The sequence below is a fragment of the Ooceraea biroi genome, chromosome 8 (genome assembly GCF_003672135.1).
Source record: "Ooceraea biroi isolate clonal line C1 chromosome 8, Obir_v5.4, whole genome shotgun sequence".
NCBI classification, from domain to species: domain Eukaryota; kingdom Metazoa; phylum Arthropoda; class Insecta; order Hymenoptera; family Formicidae; genus Ooceraea; species Ooceraea biroi.
The window spans coordinates 5918462-5936834 of record NC_039513.1 but is presented as its reverse complement, the minus strand read 5'-3'; the positions used below and the strand labels follow the sequence as shown (position 1 = coordinate 5936834).

General features: G+C 40.9%; 2 protein-coding genes across 14 annotated transcripts in view; both read left to right on the top strand.

Moving 5' to 3' along the window:
- Positions 1 to 6942, top strand: part of LOC105287880 (growth factor receptor-bound protein 14) — a 244544-nt gene extending 237602 nt beyond the window's left edge. For 8 of the 11 annotated variants that reach the window (XM_026971775.1, XM_026971772.1, XM_026971774.1 and 5 more), the window contains exon 13: positions 41 to 6939. In XM_026971775.1, coding sequence (XP_026827576.1) covers positions 41 to 310 — 270 coding nt within the window. In that variant the 3' untranslated portion in view covers positions 311 to 6939. Of the gene's footprint in view, positions 1 to 40 lie in introns of all 11 variants that reach the window. The other 3 variants (XM_026971766.1, XM_026971765.1, XM_026971776.1) reach the window with 1 other exon arrangement.
- A 690-nt stretch (positions 6943 to 7632) lies between these two features.
- LOC105279843 (protein grindelwald) lies at positions 7633 to 17375 on the top strand. 3 transcript variants are annotated; one of them, XM_020031800.2, is made up of 5 exons: positions 7633 to 7886; positions 12654 to 13136; positions 15673 to 15735; positions 16471 to 16625; positions 16908 to 17375. In XM_020031800.2, exons 2-5 carry the CDS (start codon positions 12899 to 12901, stop codon positions 17181 to 17183), a joined length of 732 nt encoding a protein of 243 aa, XP_019887359.1. In that variant the 5' UTR covers positions 7633 to 7886; positions 12654 to 12898; the 3' UTR covers positions 17184 to 17375. The 3 variants fall into 3 exon arrangements, with proteins under 3 accessions (XP_019887359.1, XP_019887362.1, XP_019887355.1); XM_020031803.2 differs by having other exon boundaries at positions 7635 to 7886; positions 16474 to 16625; positions 16905 to 17375; XM_020031796.2 differs by having other exon boundaries at positions 7639 to 7886; positions 16905 to 17375.
- The last annotated feature ends 998 nt before the right edge of the window (positions 17376 to 18373 follow it).

Below are 18373 nucleotides of genomic sequence, written 5' to 3'. Positions count from 1 at the left end.
TGCATCAGCATACTCACGTCGAGCGGTTTGTTCCTTTCAGGTCTTCGACGAGCGTCGCAACTGCTGGCTGTATACCCTCGACAAGGGGGCGACCAAGTTCTACGACTTGCTGCAGCTGATCGAGTTCTATCAGCTGAACGCGGGCTCATTGCCCACTCGACTGACGCACTATGTGCAGAACGGGGTGCAGCCGTCAGTTTCCCGACCGGAGGATGGCGGCGCATCACCGTCGCCGCCCGAGAGCGGCAGCCAACGAGTAAGCAGCAGCGACAAAGCCGCAGAACCGTGCGGCAAACCGACGAGCATTTGAGTATAGGACAGTCGGCGACCCGCTGGTGTTGTCGACGACGATCGCCTGCTCACCGCTTCCGCCATCGGCAACGAATCCGCCGCTCCCGTCACCATCGCCGAAAACATCGTAATGGTGCATCATAGCAGTAGCAACAACAAGAACAACAACAACAACAACAACAATCGTCTGGGGAACAATAATATCGGTGGCAGCGGTAACGGGAACAGTGGCGATGTCCGGGCGACACGATCGGGTTGCTGGAATCTGTGTCTATGCAGTTATAACAAGTGGGATTTGTAGCGCGATCGACGGCAGCCAGGGCAGTATCTAAGCACTCCTGTGAGAAGAAACAACTTCATCTCGCTGTGACGAGGAAGAGAGACGACGAGCAAGGGGAATCAAGAAGAGACGACAGAGGCGATACCGCCTTGAGCGTCGTCATTCATCGTCGGGACATCCTCTTCGGAGATCCCGAGGCATCTTACTACGATAACGAGGACTCAACGTACGCGTGAAATGTCACCGAGTCGTCTGACCCGTGCAACAGAACGACCAATTTCTGGGCTCGAGGCACGCAATACCAAGAGAACGCGATCGCTAGCAGGAGAACCAGAGGATCGTTGTCGATCACGAGGAATTCTTTTTCGTCTTGATTTTTCACCCTTGTTCTGTTATCTCCGCTCACACACGAGTCAGTCCTATAGTATCCTAGCGCAGCGTCGACAGCGATCCTCGCGCGAAGAAACGGAGACCTCTTCGATGTTTTTAATCGTGCATTCACTGTGTTAGTCGTCGTGTAAGGATCGGTCCAGGGGACGATCGTTGGTCCATTTTGTCGTCTAAACGTATCTTCCCAAATATCCCAAATTTCCCAAATTTCCCCCTTTTTCCCTCGCCTGAGATTTTCAACGATAAGTGCGTCTAGACGATCAAAGAGGCATCTGATTTGTTTATTTTAATTTTTTTTCGCCTTTTCCATTTTCTACATGTCCACGATATTTGGCGCGAACTCGATGCGCGCACTACACTTAGATTTACCAACCGTGACGCGGGCGACGTTAGGACGTCGTCCGCGTTTTTCCGCGAGGAGAAGAGAAATGCGCGATTGCGCGGCGCATGTATGCATATTGGAACATCGTATGCATGTGTGAGAGAGAGAGAGAAAGAGAAGAAACAGAAAGAACGATAGAAAGAGAGAATTATTGTCATGGAGTACGATGTTGTAGTTGCGCAACTATGCGCCAGCAATACAAGAGGAACACGAACAGTCTTTCTGCGTGCGTGCGTGCGTGCTTGTATGTATGTATGTATGTATGTATCAATGAGTGGATGGATGGATTGGATGCATACGTATACATACGTATACATACGTATGTACATGAGAAAGAGAACGAGAAAAGTGCGATTGAATTGGCGCGTGGTCTTCCCCTTTTCCCCTTTTTTTTCCTTTGTTATCTTTTATGGCGCCCGTAGCGCGTATCCAGCAACCCTTCCGTTTAGTTATTCCCCTGAAAAGAATGCGCGACAGAGAGTCAACCGCGCGACTAGCTACCACACACGACTTCGTCGTCAGCCGACGACGACGTGCTTAAACGACGAGGGAGAATCGACCAAGTCGAGGGAGAGAAGAGAATGTATGAAGCGTCCGCGTGTTCCGTTCATTAACCGTAAGGCTGTGTGCAGGCAAGATCACTTGAAGGGAACGATAACGTTGCTATTTCACGGTTATTCCCAAGGTTTCAGGGTGTTCAAAATTTAAGCGAGGCAACTTCGCCAACCTGACAGTACGAAAGAAGATGGAGCGTGGATTTCTCACATGCGCAGAGGTGTCGAGGGTGTCTCGCGTCTTGTTCACGAAAATTTTTATCGCGGCTCGCGATAAGGAGCCGATACGCGGCGCGGCGAATCAATGCCGCAAAAAAGCGAAGCGGGAAAGAGCACATACATTAATAAATCTAAGAGACACAATACGATTAGTGTAAGATTCCTCGACGCATCGAGGACCGGGGGACACGTTCGCGGATTCTCCTGATATTGTAGCGCGCGATGACAGATTCGGAAGCGTGTCCTTCGGCATGACATGATCTCATACGTTACAGACGTTTCAGTTGCGCGAGGCATTTGTTGGTTAATACGAAAATTCGGAAGACGAGGTTCAATTAATTATTATAAAATTGTGCTAAAAACACACGTAATAATGTGAAGTATGGAAACGAGAGAGAGTGAATGAGATAGAGTGAGAAAAAAATAAATGCGTATGTTACATGTGTGAGGAGGAGAATAAGGAAGAAGTTGACGACGTTGGTCATGCAGCGAAACAGAAAAATCTATTTAAATACATAAAAAAAAGTATATATGTATATGCATATTCTAAATTACACAATTACTTTTATATTCGAGAATATATTAGTAACGTGATTGGAGAGAAAAATCGATGGTATGAAGTTCGTGGGTGTAGCGTCACCGGGTGCGAACGTTGTCGTGCATTCAGATTTACAATACGGAAGTTTTTTCAAAGTAATGTTTTTCGGATAATAATAATGTGAAAGTCGTATAAGATAAAAGCGGTTCGACGGGAGCTGTGGAGAGTGCAGGGTATGGACGCGAGACAAATTATTTACACAACGTATTATTATTCATCGAAAGAAGAATCCTCCCGCCCCCCTATTCGTACCTATCTTTTTAATAATATATTTTTTCATTGATTATTTATTTACTTTAACGTCGAATGTAGCGCCTGCGCGTCATTGTCTATTTCAAGTGGTGACGTTTTGAATAATTCGAAGAAGTGCAGATCTTACGCAGATATGTAACACAGAACAAATAAAACACACACACATGTACACACGTACTCGCGTACACATACACGTACACTAAACACCCTCAACATGGACACAAATTGCATTAAATTTTAGAATAGTAGCGCTTTATAGAACTGACTATTAGGATAACAAATTCTTCGTGAATGGGTATGAAAAAAATAATCTTTTGTAGAACGGTGGTCTGCAAACGCGGCGTTTATCCTTGATCCGTTCGCGCGAAACCTTCAGCCCCCCAATAAAATTCAAACTAAAAGTCCATGTAACAAAATTACCTCGCGGAATTACGCTTATCGCGAAAAATTGTCCTTTCGGCCTTTCGTGTAAATATGTCTATTTAGGCCAAAACCACCCCCGTTCCCCGAACTCCCTGTCCGCACTGTCCCGTCTACCCGTGGCCCGTCGGCAATTTGAAAATCAACTTTGATAGCGGTTAATCAATCTTGATTTTTCAAGTCGGCACCGCGGAACTTCGAAATTCTCCCTCGGAATCTTTCTCCCGTTTCCTCACGACTTGAACCGAACGGAAAACGAGACGGACGCCGGGTTCCCTGTGACCACCAGCGTAAAAAAGCTATAAATATTATTATTACGATATTAATTAACGATATAAATTATAATAAAATATATTTTGTATTAACGTAGTCACGAATTAATACGGCAAACGCAGTGGTCTTGTGAGACTGAATCTAAGTAAAGAAAAAAAAAGAAAAACGCAAATTAGTCCTGTGCGAATTTCATCGACGTCTGTTAAGAACAATAATAAAATGACCAGGTAAAGGAACGTTAACAATTGTGTTTTCATTTCTATCCCCGTTTGTTTCGTTGCGTTCTATTATCTCTCTGTATTCGCTTCGTTTTATTTCTCGTTAAGTGTCATTGGCGTTGCCGTTGTCGTTTAACAGTTTATTTCATCCATCTATCTCCGTTCGAGAAATCATTTTGCCATTCTTCTTTGTGTAAGAGCTGTGGCCACAACTTTGAGTACGTTGTCACGTTGTCACGAGAGACCGATGTCCACACCCGTACTTGCTGCGCATACGATCGTAAACACCCGCAGACGTTGATGAAACTCACATTGTCACTCTGGCAAACGAATACTTCGACGCAGGGCTCGGCCTCGTCGGATGTCCCCCTCCCCCAACTCAATCAATCGCACGAGTTCGATTGTACAAGCGGCACGCAAACTAAATTCAAGTCCATCGAACGAAGTGAAGGTCCGAGCGAGTATATAGCGGCAGCCGCTGGTTCGGGCTCGCTAGTTGAAGAAGAAATAAAAAAAAGCGATAAGATAAACGTACAAGTTCCGGCCAGGCTTTTTGCTGTTGCACCCTCTCGTGCAATCTGCAACATGCAAAGGCAACTTAATCCGTAGAACATACATGTGTAATGCGATAATTATCAATCAATCGTTACGATCACCTCTGTCCACGGTAGATTCTGATTGACGAAGAAACGAGAGACGTCTTGTTTTTTTTCCAGTTTTGCTATTCGATATTCTCACGTTGATGTCATAATTTATCTATTCATTCGAGGAGGATAGCGAATGTATCGAAACTGTTGATACAAGTTCTAATGATCTTTTCGAATTAAGTTCAGAATCAACGTTTTAAAAAATTAAGATTTTAAGTTACGAGGAGTTCGAAAGGGAAGATTTCATATAAAAATTTATTTCTAACTTTAATCGATGTTCGCGACTTTAACCGAAATGATTAACTCGGTTCGCGGTTGACAATGCTGATAAAAGTCATCCTGCGACGAAAACAGATTCGAACTGGTAGTAATCGAAGACGAATATATCCTTTCCGCGATCACGTCCAGGATATATTGCATTTATCACCGTGTACGATCCTTGTTCGCTAATCACAGATTACAATCGTAGTAGTAATAATAATAATCAATCAATCGTGATCTCGCGCTCGCCCAATTAACGGCGAACGTGGATCGCGAACGAATACGCTTTAAAGAGAGAGGGAGAGAGAAAGAGAAAATGTACATGTATGCGAGATAAATGGTTTAAAAGTTGTCTAAAAGTATCCCCCTGCTGCTCATGATTATCAAGGGGATAACTCAATGGTCACGCACGATGTATGAGCCGTTGGACGTGATATCAATCACACATTTTCATTTAGCGAATTAAAAAGATTTGCAAAAATAGTTACGTAAACATATAGATATCGAGTGTTTCCGATGCTTTTAATCCATTTATTATTGTAAAATAATTAAACATTCAAATAATAGGTCAGAAATATTGAAGAAAAGTTTAAACAGTCAAGAATCAATTAGGTATTATTTTCTTTTCGAAAAAATATAATTTATTACTGACTTATAGTTACTATTCTATCCAACGGCTCGTGATAGATGACCAAGAGGCTAATGTTCTATCGATCGACAATCGCCAGGTGCATGCTCAATGATTGCAGGAGCCATTTGATAATTTCAACCACCTATGGTCAATGAGTATGCACTAATAGGCTGAATGTGGGCCAACCATGGCGGCGTGTATCCCCATGGGAACGTTTCAGCCAGGATAAACCTGCTCGAGGCGGAGAGGCGAATTGAACGAGAAAAAGGTGTGTCGTTGCGTGCGTGGTTGAGTGCGTGCGTAAGTACGGCGCGTTTACTCACTTTAACGAATAGAACGTGTCAGTATTAACGAGCATTAAACCGTTCGACCGTACTCCGAAATACGCGCGACGCGACGAGAGAATCTGAACGTCATCCGAGCGTGTGCCGTATCGTGCATACCGTTGTGCTGTTTCCAGCAGCAAACGTGACAAATAAGACGATAGGCACGGAATACATCATACAGGGTGTTCACACGATAATTGCCGTGTTAGAGACCACGAACGATCAAAAAAGCAAAACGCACAAATTACCGGACCCACCTACTTTGAGATCTCCAACTAGATTTTAAGTATCATCGAAACTTTCATTCTTATCAGAGGCGACTAGAGATTAGAGATATCCGAGGAAACAGATTCGCTCGCGCTGCTGATGCGCGAGAGCGGAAGATTGAATTCCGCTTCCGCTCATCTCATCAATCATCCTCCGATCGTTCGCCGACTCTGTGGACTGCCGTTGTCCATATCGCGGATACGTCCCTGGTTGAAAGTCCACGGAAGTGCCCGTTGTTTCACTAAGGGAAGAACAAGCCAACGTCTCGATTACATTTGCATTTGATTAACACACGACATACTGACGAGATTGGGTGAACCAGTCAGCAATGTCGCAACAACGGGGGCAGTCACTATATCTTCGATGATTATAGGGACCAACGTAGGGTGCGATGATCAGCAGGTACCTATGGCCAATGACTGTACTGCATTCAACCAGGGGTGTCGTGAAGTTTTAGACTTTCAGCGTTTTCTTTGATTTTTTTTCTTAATAGCGCTCTTACGCATATCTCGTCTCGTGCAACGTGCAACAAGTCTCGCGAACTCACGAAGCAACGCGAATACACCAAAGCTCTCTAACGGAGAAGAGGAGACAACGAACGAAGCCGCGGGATTCGTTCCGGTTTCCGAAACAGAGAACGAGTGCTAGTACTGTCGGAGCGTTTCTCGTTTTGAGAAACTCTCGACGACTCGCAGCGTCCACTAAGCAGAAGCGACAGCACTAAAATGGTTCGACATATCGACCTCTCACCCGACACAAATCGCCCCACAATCGACCTCCTTGTGCGCAATAATAATTCGTTTCCTCTGAAACAACAATATTAATCCGCAATAAATAATGTTAGCACCCGTAGCGCCGCGAATACGCGAGAGTTATTGTTATATCTTTGTATGAACATTTAATACGCAATAAATATGTATGTCGTCATCCCACTATGTCTCTGTGGTACGCTTTACTATCCCGGTTTATTATCCATCCGTTCGCCATTATTGTGTTTGTCACATTCGGTTACTACATTTTGCGTTGCAGATAAACTTTTTGCTGGTAATAAACGTTATACATGCACTGCTAGTTGAATATTTAAATTCCTTTGACAATGGGTACGTCATACGAGTCTGTCTCAGAATTCTCATTCAAAAATTACTACTATAAATAATTTAATTAATTTACTACGATTAAATTTATCAATCATTAAACAAAAATTCAACTTTTTTCTATTCAAGCAATATTTATCAAGTTAAAACAAATTTGTATGACTCGAGAAAGAAGGGAAGACGTAACAGGGATAGACAAAAAGCCACGCTCTTTTTGTATCAGTTCCTGATGGAGGATGCGTCTATCTTTCGGGTGGGTCACGTGCTCGCGCACTGACACGTCGACGCCTGCCATCGACATCACCTGCGAATTCAAACTCGCAGGGGAACGATGTGCTGCGCCGCAATGAGTGTGCGCGCAGGTCGGCAACAGGTAAATGGCAGATAAGAAAAAAAGCGAATGGTACTCAGAAGGAGGTGGTAGAATAGGTAAGCTCGAGCGCCCGGGCAGGGAGACAGGTGCGCCGATTGGAGGGGACGAAATGGCTCCCCGAAGAGGTGGGAGAGGTATTCGAGAACCTGAGGGAATCGCCGCCACCGTCACTGACTTGCCTTCGGTTACCGATCGACAGTCAAGCGGCAAAAGCCGTCGATGGTGCGCGTGTAGTAGTTGCTGTTGCGCGCAAGTTCGCATTGAGCGTGTGCGGGTGAGTGCAGGGGAGTGCGTGCGTGAATGCGTATCTGCATTTCCTGCGATGCGGGAATCCGAGGTCGGGGTGCACCGTGCGTGACCACGTGAGTGCGTGCGCGCGCCAAGCAGATTGCGCTGCACGGATGATATCGGTGAGTGATCCTGTTGCCTGGATCTTAATTGTAAAATCGTGTAAAGATGTTTAGATGTATGGTTTGCCTCGATTTGGATGTGTTGTGAAGGTGAGCGAGCAATGAGCACCTTTGAAGAGAAGATGATAGCATCGAGTTTATATAACTTCCTGTCTTTAAAACTGGATTAAAGAGTTTGAGTTACAAAGATGCGGTGTCTATTAAATCTCGTAAAGATATTTATTTAAGAGATCTAGAGATTGATTCTAGATTCTCCTTGTCTTTTAATATATGAGAAACTATTTTTGTACGATCGCGAATGACGTTACCAGCGGGGAACATCGCGGCCGTTAGCGGTGTGCCGCTGATGTGAGTTTATCATTGTCATTAGATGCGCAAGAATCCGGTTACCGAGCTACTCGAATCGAATTAGAGTCGATATTGACGTATATATCTATATATATGTATATATATATACATATATATAGATATAGATACAGTAGCAAGGTAAGCCAAAGAATGCGTAATAAATTTCTTGCGAGTAATTGGACGATGTTACATGGCAGACTCGCGGAGACTTTAACGATCACAGTTGCATAAGATAAGACATGTGAATTGACGTGCATCAAGATAATTTCGCGATTTATACGTATCACGGTATCGATCCATCGTTTCACTATATGTGATATTGATCCCTGTTGCTTAGAAACATTGGTATCATATGTTGGAACTTACAGGCCATTTTTAGAAAAAAATAAAAACAAATCTTCTCGAAAATATTTTCTTTGAAATTGATCTTTCCTTTGTGTAGAAAATATTATTCTATCAGCTATCAATTGCTACAAACAAGTCTCGATTGAAATAAATTAATTTTTAATAGCAAAAATATATAAAGTATAACAAAAATGTTAATATTCATTTTTCAAACTACAAGATTTTATTTTGATGGAATTAAAACATTTTAGTTTGATAGAATTTCGGAACTTAAATTTCGTATTTAATAGCTGAATAAAAAGTTACGAAAAAGTTAACGCAATGATGTTAATATTCGGACATTCGCTATGGTAATAATTGATACATTTTTTTTGGTAATAATCGATTAGAAGTGATCCGATTCCTCCTTTCTTTGTTTTTACCTTCGTTAGAAATAGAAACATAAATTCTTTCCTTTATCCATACCTCTTATCGATTCTATGACATTCTTAGTATGCCTCAATAATACACATATTTCTGGTACCAAGCGGTTCCGAAAACTCTTTAAAAATGCATTAGATTTATGGGAGCGACGGCAAATCGATACAGCGCAACGTTCTGCCGTTTCAATCGTAGTTCATGTAGAACATTGTAAAACTATCATTAAATCGGTCATTAGAAGACTTTGTAATTAGCACATAATTAGTGCTAATTATAGACGGCTAGTCGAGCAACGTACGTCCTGGTTCGCCGCGTGCTGCTTACACGACGATAGGAAACACAGAACCGTGACTGCGTGCTCGAACACAGTTTCTTTGAGACCGATCGCTATCGTAGCGTTCATGATCCTCGTCGTCACAAGGAAGATGATCGCGCGTGTGACGCGGCTCCACGTGACAATTCATTCTGACGTAAACTACGAGACTGCAAGGTTGCAAATTGTACGCGGTGTTATCAACGCGCGCGAAATGTTACAAGAAACAAGATACCGAGTACGTGTGGTGATATGAGTCAGTTTTTAATTAGAATAACCATATTGCGGCATTTCACTAGATGCAGTTTGCCATGAATTGTATAATCACGGGAAAAACGCTGTGATTGACATTTCGCGCCGTCAGACTTCAGAATTAATTATTTTGTTACGGTATTGTCCAGCAAATTACAGAGTACGGCGATGTAAACTGCTAGCGTTACGCATGTGAGCAATAGAATCACGTTCTTTGCTCACTTCACTATTTTAATTCATTATATTAAGGATACAATTTCCCAACTATTAAAATAAAATTAAATTAGCATGAAAAAATAATATTTACTTGAACTTATATTTAGTGTAGAGGCTATTTCATGGATGACGACTATAATCCGGCGTTAGTACCTATTAACCATATCACGAGTGACGATTATAGTTGGCGTGAAAGGGTTAAACCTGAGAAGACCGCGAAATTAATTCCGCAAATGGAAACCGATCGAACTCTGGCGTTGGTCCTGAGAGTTTGTTGAACTGAAATTGGAATCAGTTGGAACTTTTCTGCGTCAACCGATTGCGTCACGAGCAATTGCTTTCCGATTGCGCAAGTTAATTTTCGATAATATTGGGCGAATAATATTCAATTCGCGATTAATTCGTTTGATCCTGACTCGAGCTACAGTATCGAAGCGGTTGGCTTGTAACGCCATACACCAGACATAAAAGCCTTCTCCATGAACCAGTCGGACAACATTCCTGTGCCCCGACTGCGGCTGTCTACCGCCTACCTCTGACTTCTACTCAAACTTTCCTTGCTGAACATTGCGCGATACCGAGTGCGGCACAATTATCGAAGCTTTCCATTATTGCGAGATAAAAAACGGGGCCGGGAGATCCTAATGAAAAGCTGATCTGCAAGTTTACGTGTCGGAGTATGATGAATAGCAGCTCGGAAATAATAACATCCGTACTGTGAAACAAATAATAAGATTGTTCTCGAATATTTTGCACACATTGCTATTGAAATTTATTTCACATGCTAGAAATAGAGATATTAATAATTATTAATGCAGATGGAATAAACAATTTCTTTGAGAGTGGAAAGATTCATAAAAACATGAAGAGATATGAGAATATTTTTTGATAATATTGTAAATCATATTAAATTGTTTGCATGATGCAGGTTGTTCCTGCATTATATCGCATGATTATTTTTCTCTCTTTTAAAACAATGTGTAGTAAAATATAAGAACAAGTAATGGATGCGAGTTCCGATTTCTTTATTAATAGATATCTGACGATATCTATTCCTACTCTCTAAACTCTGACTGTGACTTTTGAACAATTTGCCCGAGGCCATCGCTTTATTTCATAGAATGGCTATTCGAACGGCTATTCGAGTAGGCTGTACCATGTGTTCGCATTCGATCTCCATTTGTTACAAAATCAAGCCTATATTCTAATGCATTGTGTGCCTGTGCGCATTGTGTTTGGTACCAGGTGTACCGTACGGTGTTCGGGTACCGCAAGTAGCAAATTGTAGCCAGTGTGCGTTATAATATGATTTTGTGTGATCGCAAGTGAGACTGCGCGTTTGTCAGAAAATACATAATATCTGGTAACCGGCCAGTGTGGATGTGCCTTAAAAGCACGCAACGTGCCGTAATAGCGTTGAAGTAATATAAGGAAAGGCACGTACAATCGACACATCCTCCAAGACGCTGGCCAAGAAACTCAAAATAAATTAACGCTCTATTCTATCGCAATTATTAAATATACATATAATGTTATTAATCACAATCACTAAGAGTAAAAATTAATTTCCGATTATAGTACAAACTAAATCGTCTACAAATAATTAAAAGTTAACTTTAAAGCTAGAAACTTCGGATAAATAATCAAGATTCAATAAAGATTTTATTTAATTAAGAATTAACTCTTGATTCGTTTCTCAAGTTTCTGTGAAAAGAAAGTAAGGAAATAGAGAAGCTCTCTAATAGTTCTGTCGAAAGAATACTGCCTGAAGGTGGAATAATATGGAGAGGTTTACGTTTCGGTTCGGTGGAATAATTCAACTTGCCTGACTCCGATCGAGAGCGCAAGTTGCTATTACGAATAATTTTCCTTCGCCTCGCGAAGGTATATAGGAAACGGCACGAAGTAAGCATTTACCTCGCCGGTTGATACGAGGAATGAGTCACAAATGCGATACCACGCGACCCTGAGAATATTAGTCTCTCATTACTCGCGTAATATTTTATTTTGATGATGCAGATGACGGTGCGTGCGCGCGTAGGCACACAGGTATGCATAATTTCTGCTCGTGTCTGCTTCGTCGTTTCTTCTAATTCGTTAGCCCTCTCGACCTCTCTAAATTCGTAAATTGTTATCGTGATTCATTACCATCATGCTTGGAGGTATGTACACATTGTCGCCAGCATTCGAGAAGGATTTGTCGTCACGCGAGCGTGATTGTCACGCAAAAAATTTGACGCTCTCTGCAGAATGTAACGCGTCAATTTATAAAACAAACTCTGCAACGTGAGAAATAACGAGGTCACTGGTAGGAATCGAGGCGAAAGTATCTCCGGTGTTGCGCGACACTGGTGGCCATTTCGACGCATCCAGCCACGCTCGTGTGTGCACGCAGCTAACACAGGTGTTTGGGAGTGCACAGGTGATGCGTGGCACTTGGCAGGCAGAACGTTTCCTCTAGCATCGCAATGGTAACCAGTGAACCGAAACGCACTTGATTATTCATGATTTTTCATGATCATTCATGATTTTTTGATCGGATCTCTGACTGGAATTTCTGACTAGAAATAGCAAATATATGATCTTATAAATAAAACATTCTTTTAAAGAAATCAATATAAACGTTATACTAAAATTCTCCTTTTTATGGAATATATCTACGCAATTAGAACATGTCAGAGAAAAATTTTAATTTTAATTAATAACATATTGTTTAAATATGCTTTATAATATGCTTTTATAATGGTACATTAAAATGTTAGTATTTTACAAATATTAATCATGTATAATCTAAACAAAAGATTTGCACAGCTCGGTAGATATCGGAGCAATATAATAAATGTAATACAGGTTCTCTTTTGTGTTATTTGCAGCGCCATAAGCATGAAGCCTCCTCGAGGCACACTTTTCGAGTGCCGTTAAAGATCGCCACGAGCATCGATCGTGGAGCGAGTCACGATCGTGCCCTAAATCCGTGATTCGAGATACAGGAAGAGAGAGGCAGCAGAGCAAAAAAAAGGAGGATTACGAAAGAGACGCGAAGGGAGAGCGCCGAACCGGTTGGCGAATTCGAAATAAGCCGGCCGCGCATCTAGCCGGCATTTGCCACGATTCCCGGATGCTCCCGGATGTAACCGCAAACAGCATGACGTTGCTGGTGATAACTGTCGTCATCTTGTCCATGCTCCATGCTTCGCTGGCCAGTCTCGATCTTCAGGGTGCCAAGTGCGGTGACAAGCGCTGCAACACCTCGGAGTACTGCAGCCCTTACGATACCCATTGCAGACCATGCACGGAAGCCTGCGACGTCAACAGCCGCAATTACCAGCCGAGCGAGTGCATAAGAGACTGTCAAGGTAAGTCGTCGATATAACTTTCATGTAGGAAGTAAAAGAAAGTAAAGAGACTTTCAGTAGTAACTGATCATTAAACCATTAAAAGATCGTGTTTAATTTCATCGCTTTCAATTCCGTGTGTTCAGTTGGTGTACGTTATCCAATATTTCGAGATAGAAATCCAATTTCTGAATTGTATGATGCACTTTTTAAATACGAGACCACATCTATGAGTGTCATTACAAATCTTGAATTTAAAAAATTTCAATTTTTAAATGTTGTAAAGTTTTTGATGAGAGTATGTCGACATTGACACCAGTTATATTATTATGACTCCGAATATACGAATATGTTGAAGATGAAAATATCCAAATATTAACATCTTAGATTTAACGCTCTTTGACGTCTCGATTTGTGTCTTCTCGCGAATTTTGATTTATAAACTGATCATTTTCCACCCGAAACCAGTCATACGCCGCAGTGCATCGCCCTGCCGTCCCGGTTTCTCGGTTTCACGCGAATTGACGCGTATATACAGGAAACCGGATAGTAGTACGATGCCATCATTCACTACTGCCGTGCGCAATGGCGACGGCAGTGAGCCAGCAAGCCAACCCGGGTTCTCGGGTCCGTTGACTTTGCACCTGACTGTCCCTACCGACTTCCCACACGCGAACGCGGTCGATGAGTCACCTAGCTTCTTTTCTTCCTTCTTCCCGTCCGCCCTTCCCCCGTCGTTCTTCTTCTCTTTCAGCCTCTTCGGCACCTCCTCTTCTTCCTCCACCGTAGACCCTTTTTTCCTTTCTGCTCCTGCTTGGGATTCAACACCGGTCCTGCGGTGAAGGGAAGATGTATTTCATGCTCCAACAGAGGTGGAAGAAACCACTACTCCACGCTCAGACGCACAAAGAATGAAATTCTCTATATTAAAGGTGACGAGGAGACTTTTGGATGTCATAGCTGATACGAAATTGTCCGTTCATGGGTTCATTTTTTATTGGGAGTCCTCGTTGTGATATCCGGTTACGTTTTGTCGGTAAACTTTACCCAAAATTATGTATAAGTTTTACGTTGAGAAAGGACTTGTTGATTCGACGTGCTGGTGAATGTATTGGTATCAAAGCGTCTCATAAGCCTTCAATATGTGAAATAGGAACTATTGAGGACAGATTGTTCTTTTCACATTTATGAACAGTAACCGAGGGGATTTTTGAAATGGGGAGGGAGATAGATAAAAAAGAGTGTTCTAATTATATTTTATATTGGAATATTCTAATTTGCCTAATTAATCTGAAGATTAACCCAATTAATAACTTGAATATTGCAGCGTGTTTTACTTTGTGTAATACTTTGGACATCTTCAATAAATAAATATTTTCTCTTTCGTTATTTAATACATTAATAATAAATTAGGATATTACGATTCAAAGCATTCTTCGCGAATTTTGTCCATCATTATCACCTTCGGCCAAGGGTTTGCGAATCGATCCGCATGAGCTCGTCGTCCCAAGAACGTAACATTTGCCTTTCTGTTTGCTTTGGAACGGGGTCATCTCGCGCTTACAGAGTCGCGATAAGGGCTCGCGATTACGTTCGCTCACGTGCCACGAGTAAGCAACCGTAGGTCGGAATTGTTTGCGCTGCAAGTTGCTATCGCGACCGACCTCTTCGGCCTGACGCAGGCGTGCGAGAACCTTCTGACAGGTACCTTCTGACAGGTAGATCATTGACGCGAATAAAAAGAAATGGAAAGCACTGTGAAAAGCACCGAAGAGAATTGTGCTGAGAGAGACGACAAATCAATTGTACGATTCAAGTCAAGTCAACTGTAATGGAATGAAATTCAGTTTTCTTCAAAATAGATCTAGAGAAAATAGACGTGAAAAAGATACATGTTTTAAAGGATAGATTATTGTTAAATACTTAATAAATTGTTATTAAATACTTGTAATTCTAATACACAATATTTGATGATCGTAAAATTAATCTGTAGAAATTTAAATACATATCTATTCGATGTGTAATTATATGTTTTTAATTTTAATTATAATTATACATTTTTTCTCACTAATATTCTGTTCTCGGCACCTTTATTTTAGAACAAACTTTATTTCTTCATAGTTAGATTAGAGAATATATTTATATTATTAATGATTTATATTATTACTAAATTATTATTAAAGAACATTGTTAATATTATCGAAAGGCGAAAATTAATTTTAATTAATTTGTTTGCAATTGACTCGACTTCCTGCAACTGTTAGTCTGACTTTCGTTATACGAACAATAGCGTTGAGTTTCTCTCTCACGCACCGACGCATAATACTGTAACATTCACGGTTGAAGTAATTTCCGAGTTAGCATTGCTAATGGATATTTCTCGTAACGCTTTCTGGTTAAAGTTTTCGATAAGCTCATATTACTAATGAAACATGCAGTTAATGTAAGCCTTGAACATCTTCGAGCACAAATGTGGGATATTTGTTCGAGAGGTGTTCGAAACCGTGTAAATGTGATAATTGATTGATTAATTATCGTTTTCTTTCTCTGATTTTAGTTTACCTTCAGGATCAGCGCTATGTTCTACGCATGGACCTAGGACAATACGATGATCTCAGAGGTGAGTGAACTCAGGTGCGAATAGAATATGTACATAATTTTACCGTGAAATTTCGTACGCTTCAGAGAAGTCAGACGCGAGAACCGGAGACTTCAACGACGCAAATCTCGCACAAGCGTCACCCGGTTCGTGATTCTTGCGCGATCGTCACTCAAAATCGCCGAAGAACCGGTATCGCCACTGTATCACTACTGATCTCATGGTTATTTTTATCCTGGAGATATAAATTGATCAACTATTTGCAGCGGAATATAAATAATTTTCTTCAAGAATATTCATAGAAAATTCTTATTAAAGAAATTTTGACGTCTTAATATCGCTATATATCTTTTCTCTCTCCATTGATTTGCGTAAATCGCGATTAGAGGACAGTAGATAGACATTTTGTAACATTCTGTTTGCTGTAGTGTGTAGAATCACTTTTGCTTTCTAATATGAGAAAGATAATTGAGTTTGGAATGCAACTCGTAATTTAAGTTACTTTCGCCTTCAGTGAAAACATATATTGTAAAACACTTGCGCATGTCTTCTAAAATCATGATATGTATATATACATGTATAGATATAAAATATTTTGCTAATATTTTCTATAATAATTTTAGTAACATTTATTTTTATAAAACCTATTGTTAATATTTTTATTTAATAATTGTAATTTAATAATCGTAATAATGTCATTATATTCTTATGTAATTGTCACACTACCAGCTTTTAAAATCTATTTTTCTATTATAGAAGAAGTGGAAAGGCTTAAGATTATGTTCACCGTTACAACGACGTTGACCTGTTTTTCATTATTGGGGATACTATACCTGTTAGGAAGGACCTTAATACGGTGGGAAAAAATCCAAAACACCTTGCGGGCTGTATTCTCAAAGAATTGGGCAAAAGTAAGGCCTGTGAGAACGGTCCCTTTACAAGAAACTCATCTTTCTTGTTGCGACAGATTCTTGATCGGGCGCATAGATTTTGTGTAAAGCTAAATGCTATTCCTTGTTAAAATTATTTAATCTAATATTTAATTATTAAATCTGTCGCATTTTTTTATTGCAATTCTCAAGAAACATTTTGTTTTTAATATTATTATTTTGACAAGTTTACAAGAATGCTTGCGTGTTGCTTGCGAAACAGTTTTAGATATTTTGACATTGATTTTATTGTTGCTTCAGCAGGCGACTGGTAAGAACAAAGTGCAAAACGATGTCGAGACGGCCGTGATTAAACAAAACGGTCTTAAATTAGCTATGCCTACGATAAGTGCCACAGTGGAACAAGAAGCCAAGAGTAACACGAACAGTAATGGCACCACGCCGGAGACTACGAGCACTTCTCTGTCACGACGCTATCCCAGCGAAGACACCACTCTCGATTTTGCTTACGATAATCCGGCGATGACACCGAGTCCGGAAGCCGCACAGCTTAGGACGAAACGCGAGAGCTCGTTTTAAGGCAACAAATTTTGATGAACATTGGTAAGAATACATGCACACATTGTTCTCGACTTTGGATTTGAGAAAACGTTGCAACAAAATATTTGTAAATATGCTTCTCTTCGTTTCGTGGAAGCAGTATGTGACTTAAAGTTCCACCGTCGAAGTTGGAATAATTTTGTGATGATAATCTATTTTGTAAAAAGAAAGGACATTTCAAAATGCCGAGGAAAAAATTGTTTTACTGGAATCTTGAATGATTCTGGCTCAAGTACATTCTCGGGCAGGAAAATGGGAAAAGGATGTGGCGAAGCGTGCATGCGTGCACATGTAACGTGACGTGGCCGCTCTTCTCTATGCCGCGAATGTGCATGGAAACTTTTCTTAAGATTTTTCAAGTTTTTGGAAGATGCTTTTACGCGAAGTATCTTGTTAATGCATGTTAGTAACGAGCGATTGAATGAGAGATCGCCGAACGTCACTTTGTCTTTTTGAAAAGCAATTCGCGCGGTTTTCACGTACGTTACACTTTCTAAGGACAGTATTCATAGCCGACGTAGTTTTCCTAAGAATGACCGCAATCTCATCGTAGATTAATTACTTATTCATAGTTATTTGGTTTCTCTATAATTACTGAATCATAGAGTACCGAGTCATACAGATGATTTATTGCAAATGACACATATTCAATCAAAATTTGATAATAATGCGCGATTATCACGAGTTGATTACGCTTCGAATGAAGATGCGCGAAACGTATAGATATGCAAAACTTAGTGCCTGCATTATTTCTACGACGAAACTGCGAACATCGCAGTTATAAATTACTTGTACAGTATAATGTAATAATATATTGTAAGCTTGGAGTGACTCGTGAACGCATATCACGTCTCCGCGAACCGTGCGGCTGTGTGACTTAATTAAATAATGATCATTAACGCGACATACGATCGTGCAATATAGACGCGTGCGATGCAGTTTCGTCGACCTTCCCGCGAACTTTTTCTTGAACTTGCAATCGTTTTCACGACAAAGTTTTTACTAGTGTTATCTATCGTTGAATAGTCTCATAGAAAGGCAATGTATTTTTCCATTTTCCCACAACTGCTGTTTTGTCATCACAAATAATATTATTAGGTCGAAGTATAAGTTGACGATCATTAGAGCGCAATTCTTGTCGCAAATCATGCACAGCGCGCGTCCATATA

Coding starts and splice junctions, on each gene's coding strand:
- LOC105279843 (XM_020031796.2), top strand. CDS start 12,899: ATGCTCCCGGATGTAACCGCAAACAGCATGACGTTGCTGGTGATAACT. Junction 13,137..15,672: donor GTGCATAAGAGACTGTCAAG/GTAAGTCGTCGA, acceptor CTCTGATTTTAG/TTTACCTTCAGGATCAGCGC. Junction 15,736..16,470: donor ACAATACGATGATCTCAGAG/GTGAGTGAACTC, acceptor TTTCTATTATAG/AAGAAGTGGAAAGGCTTAAG.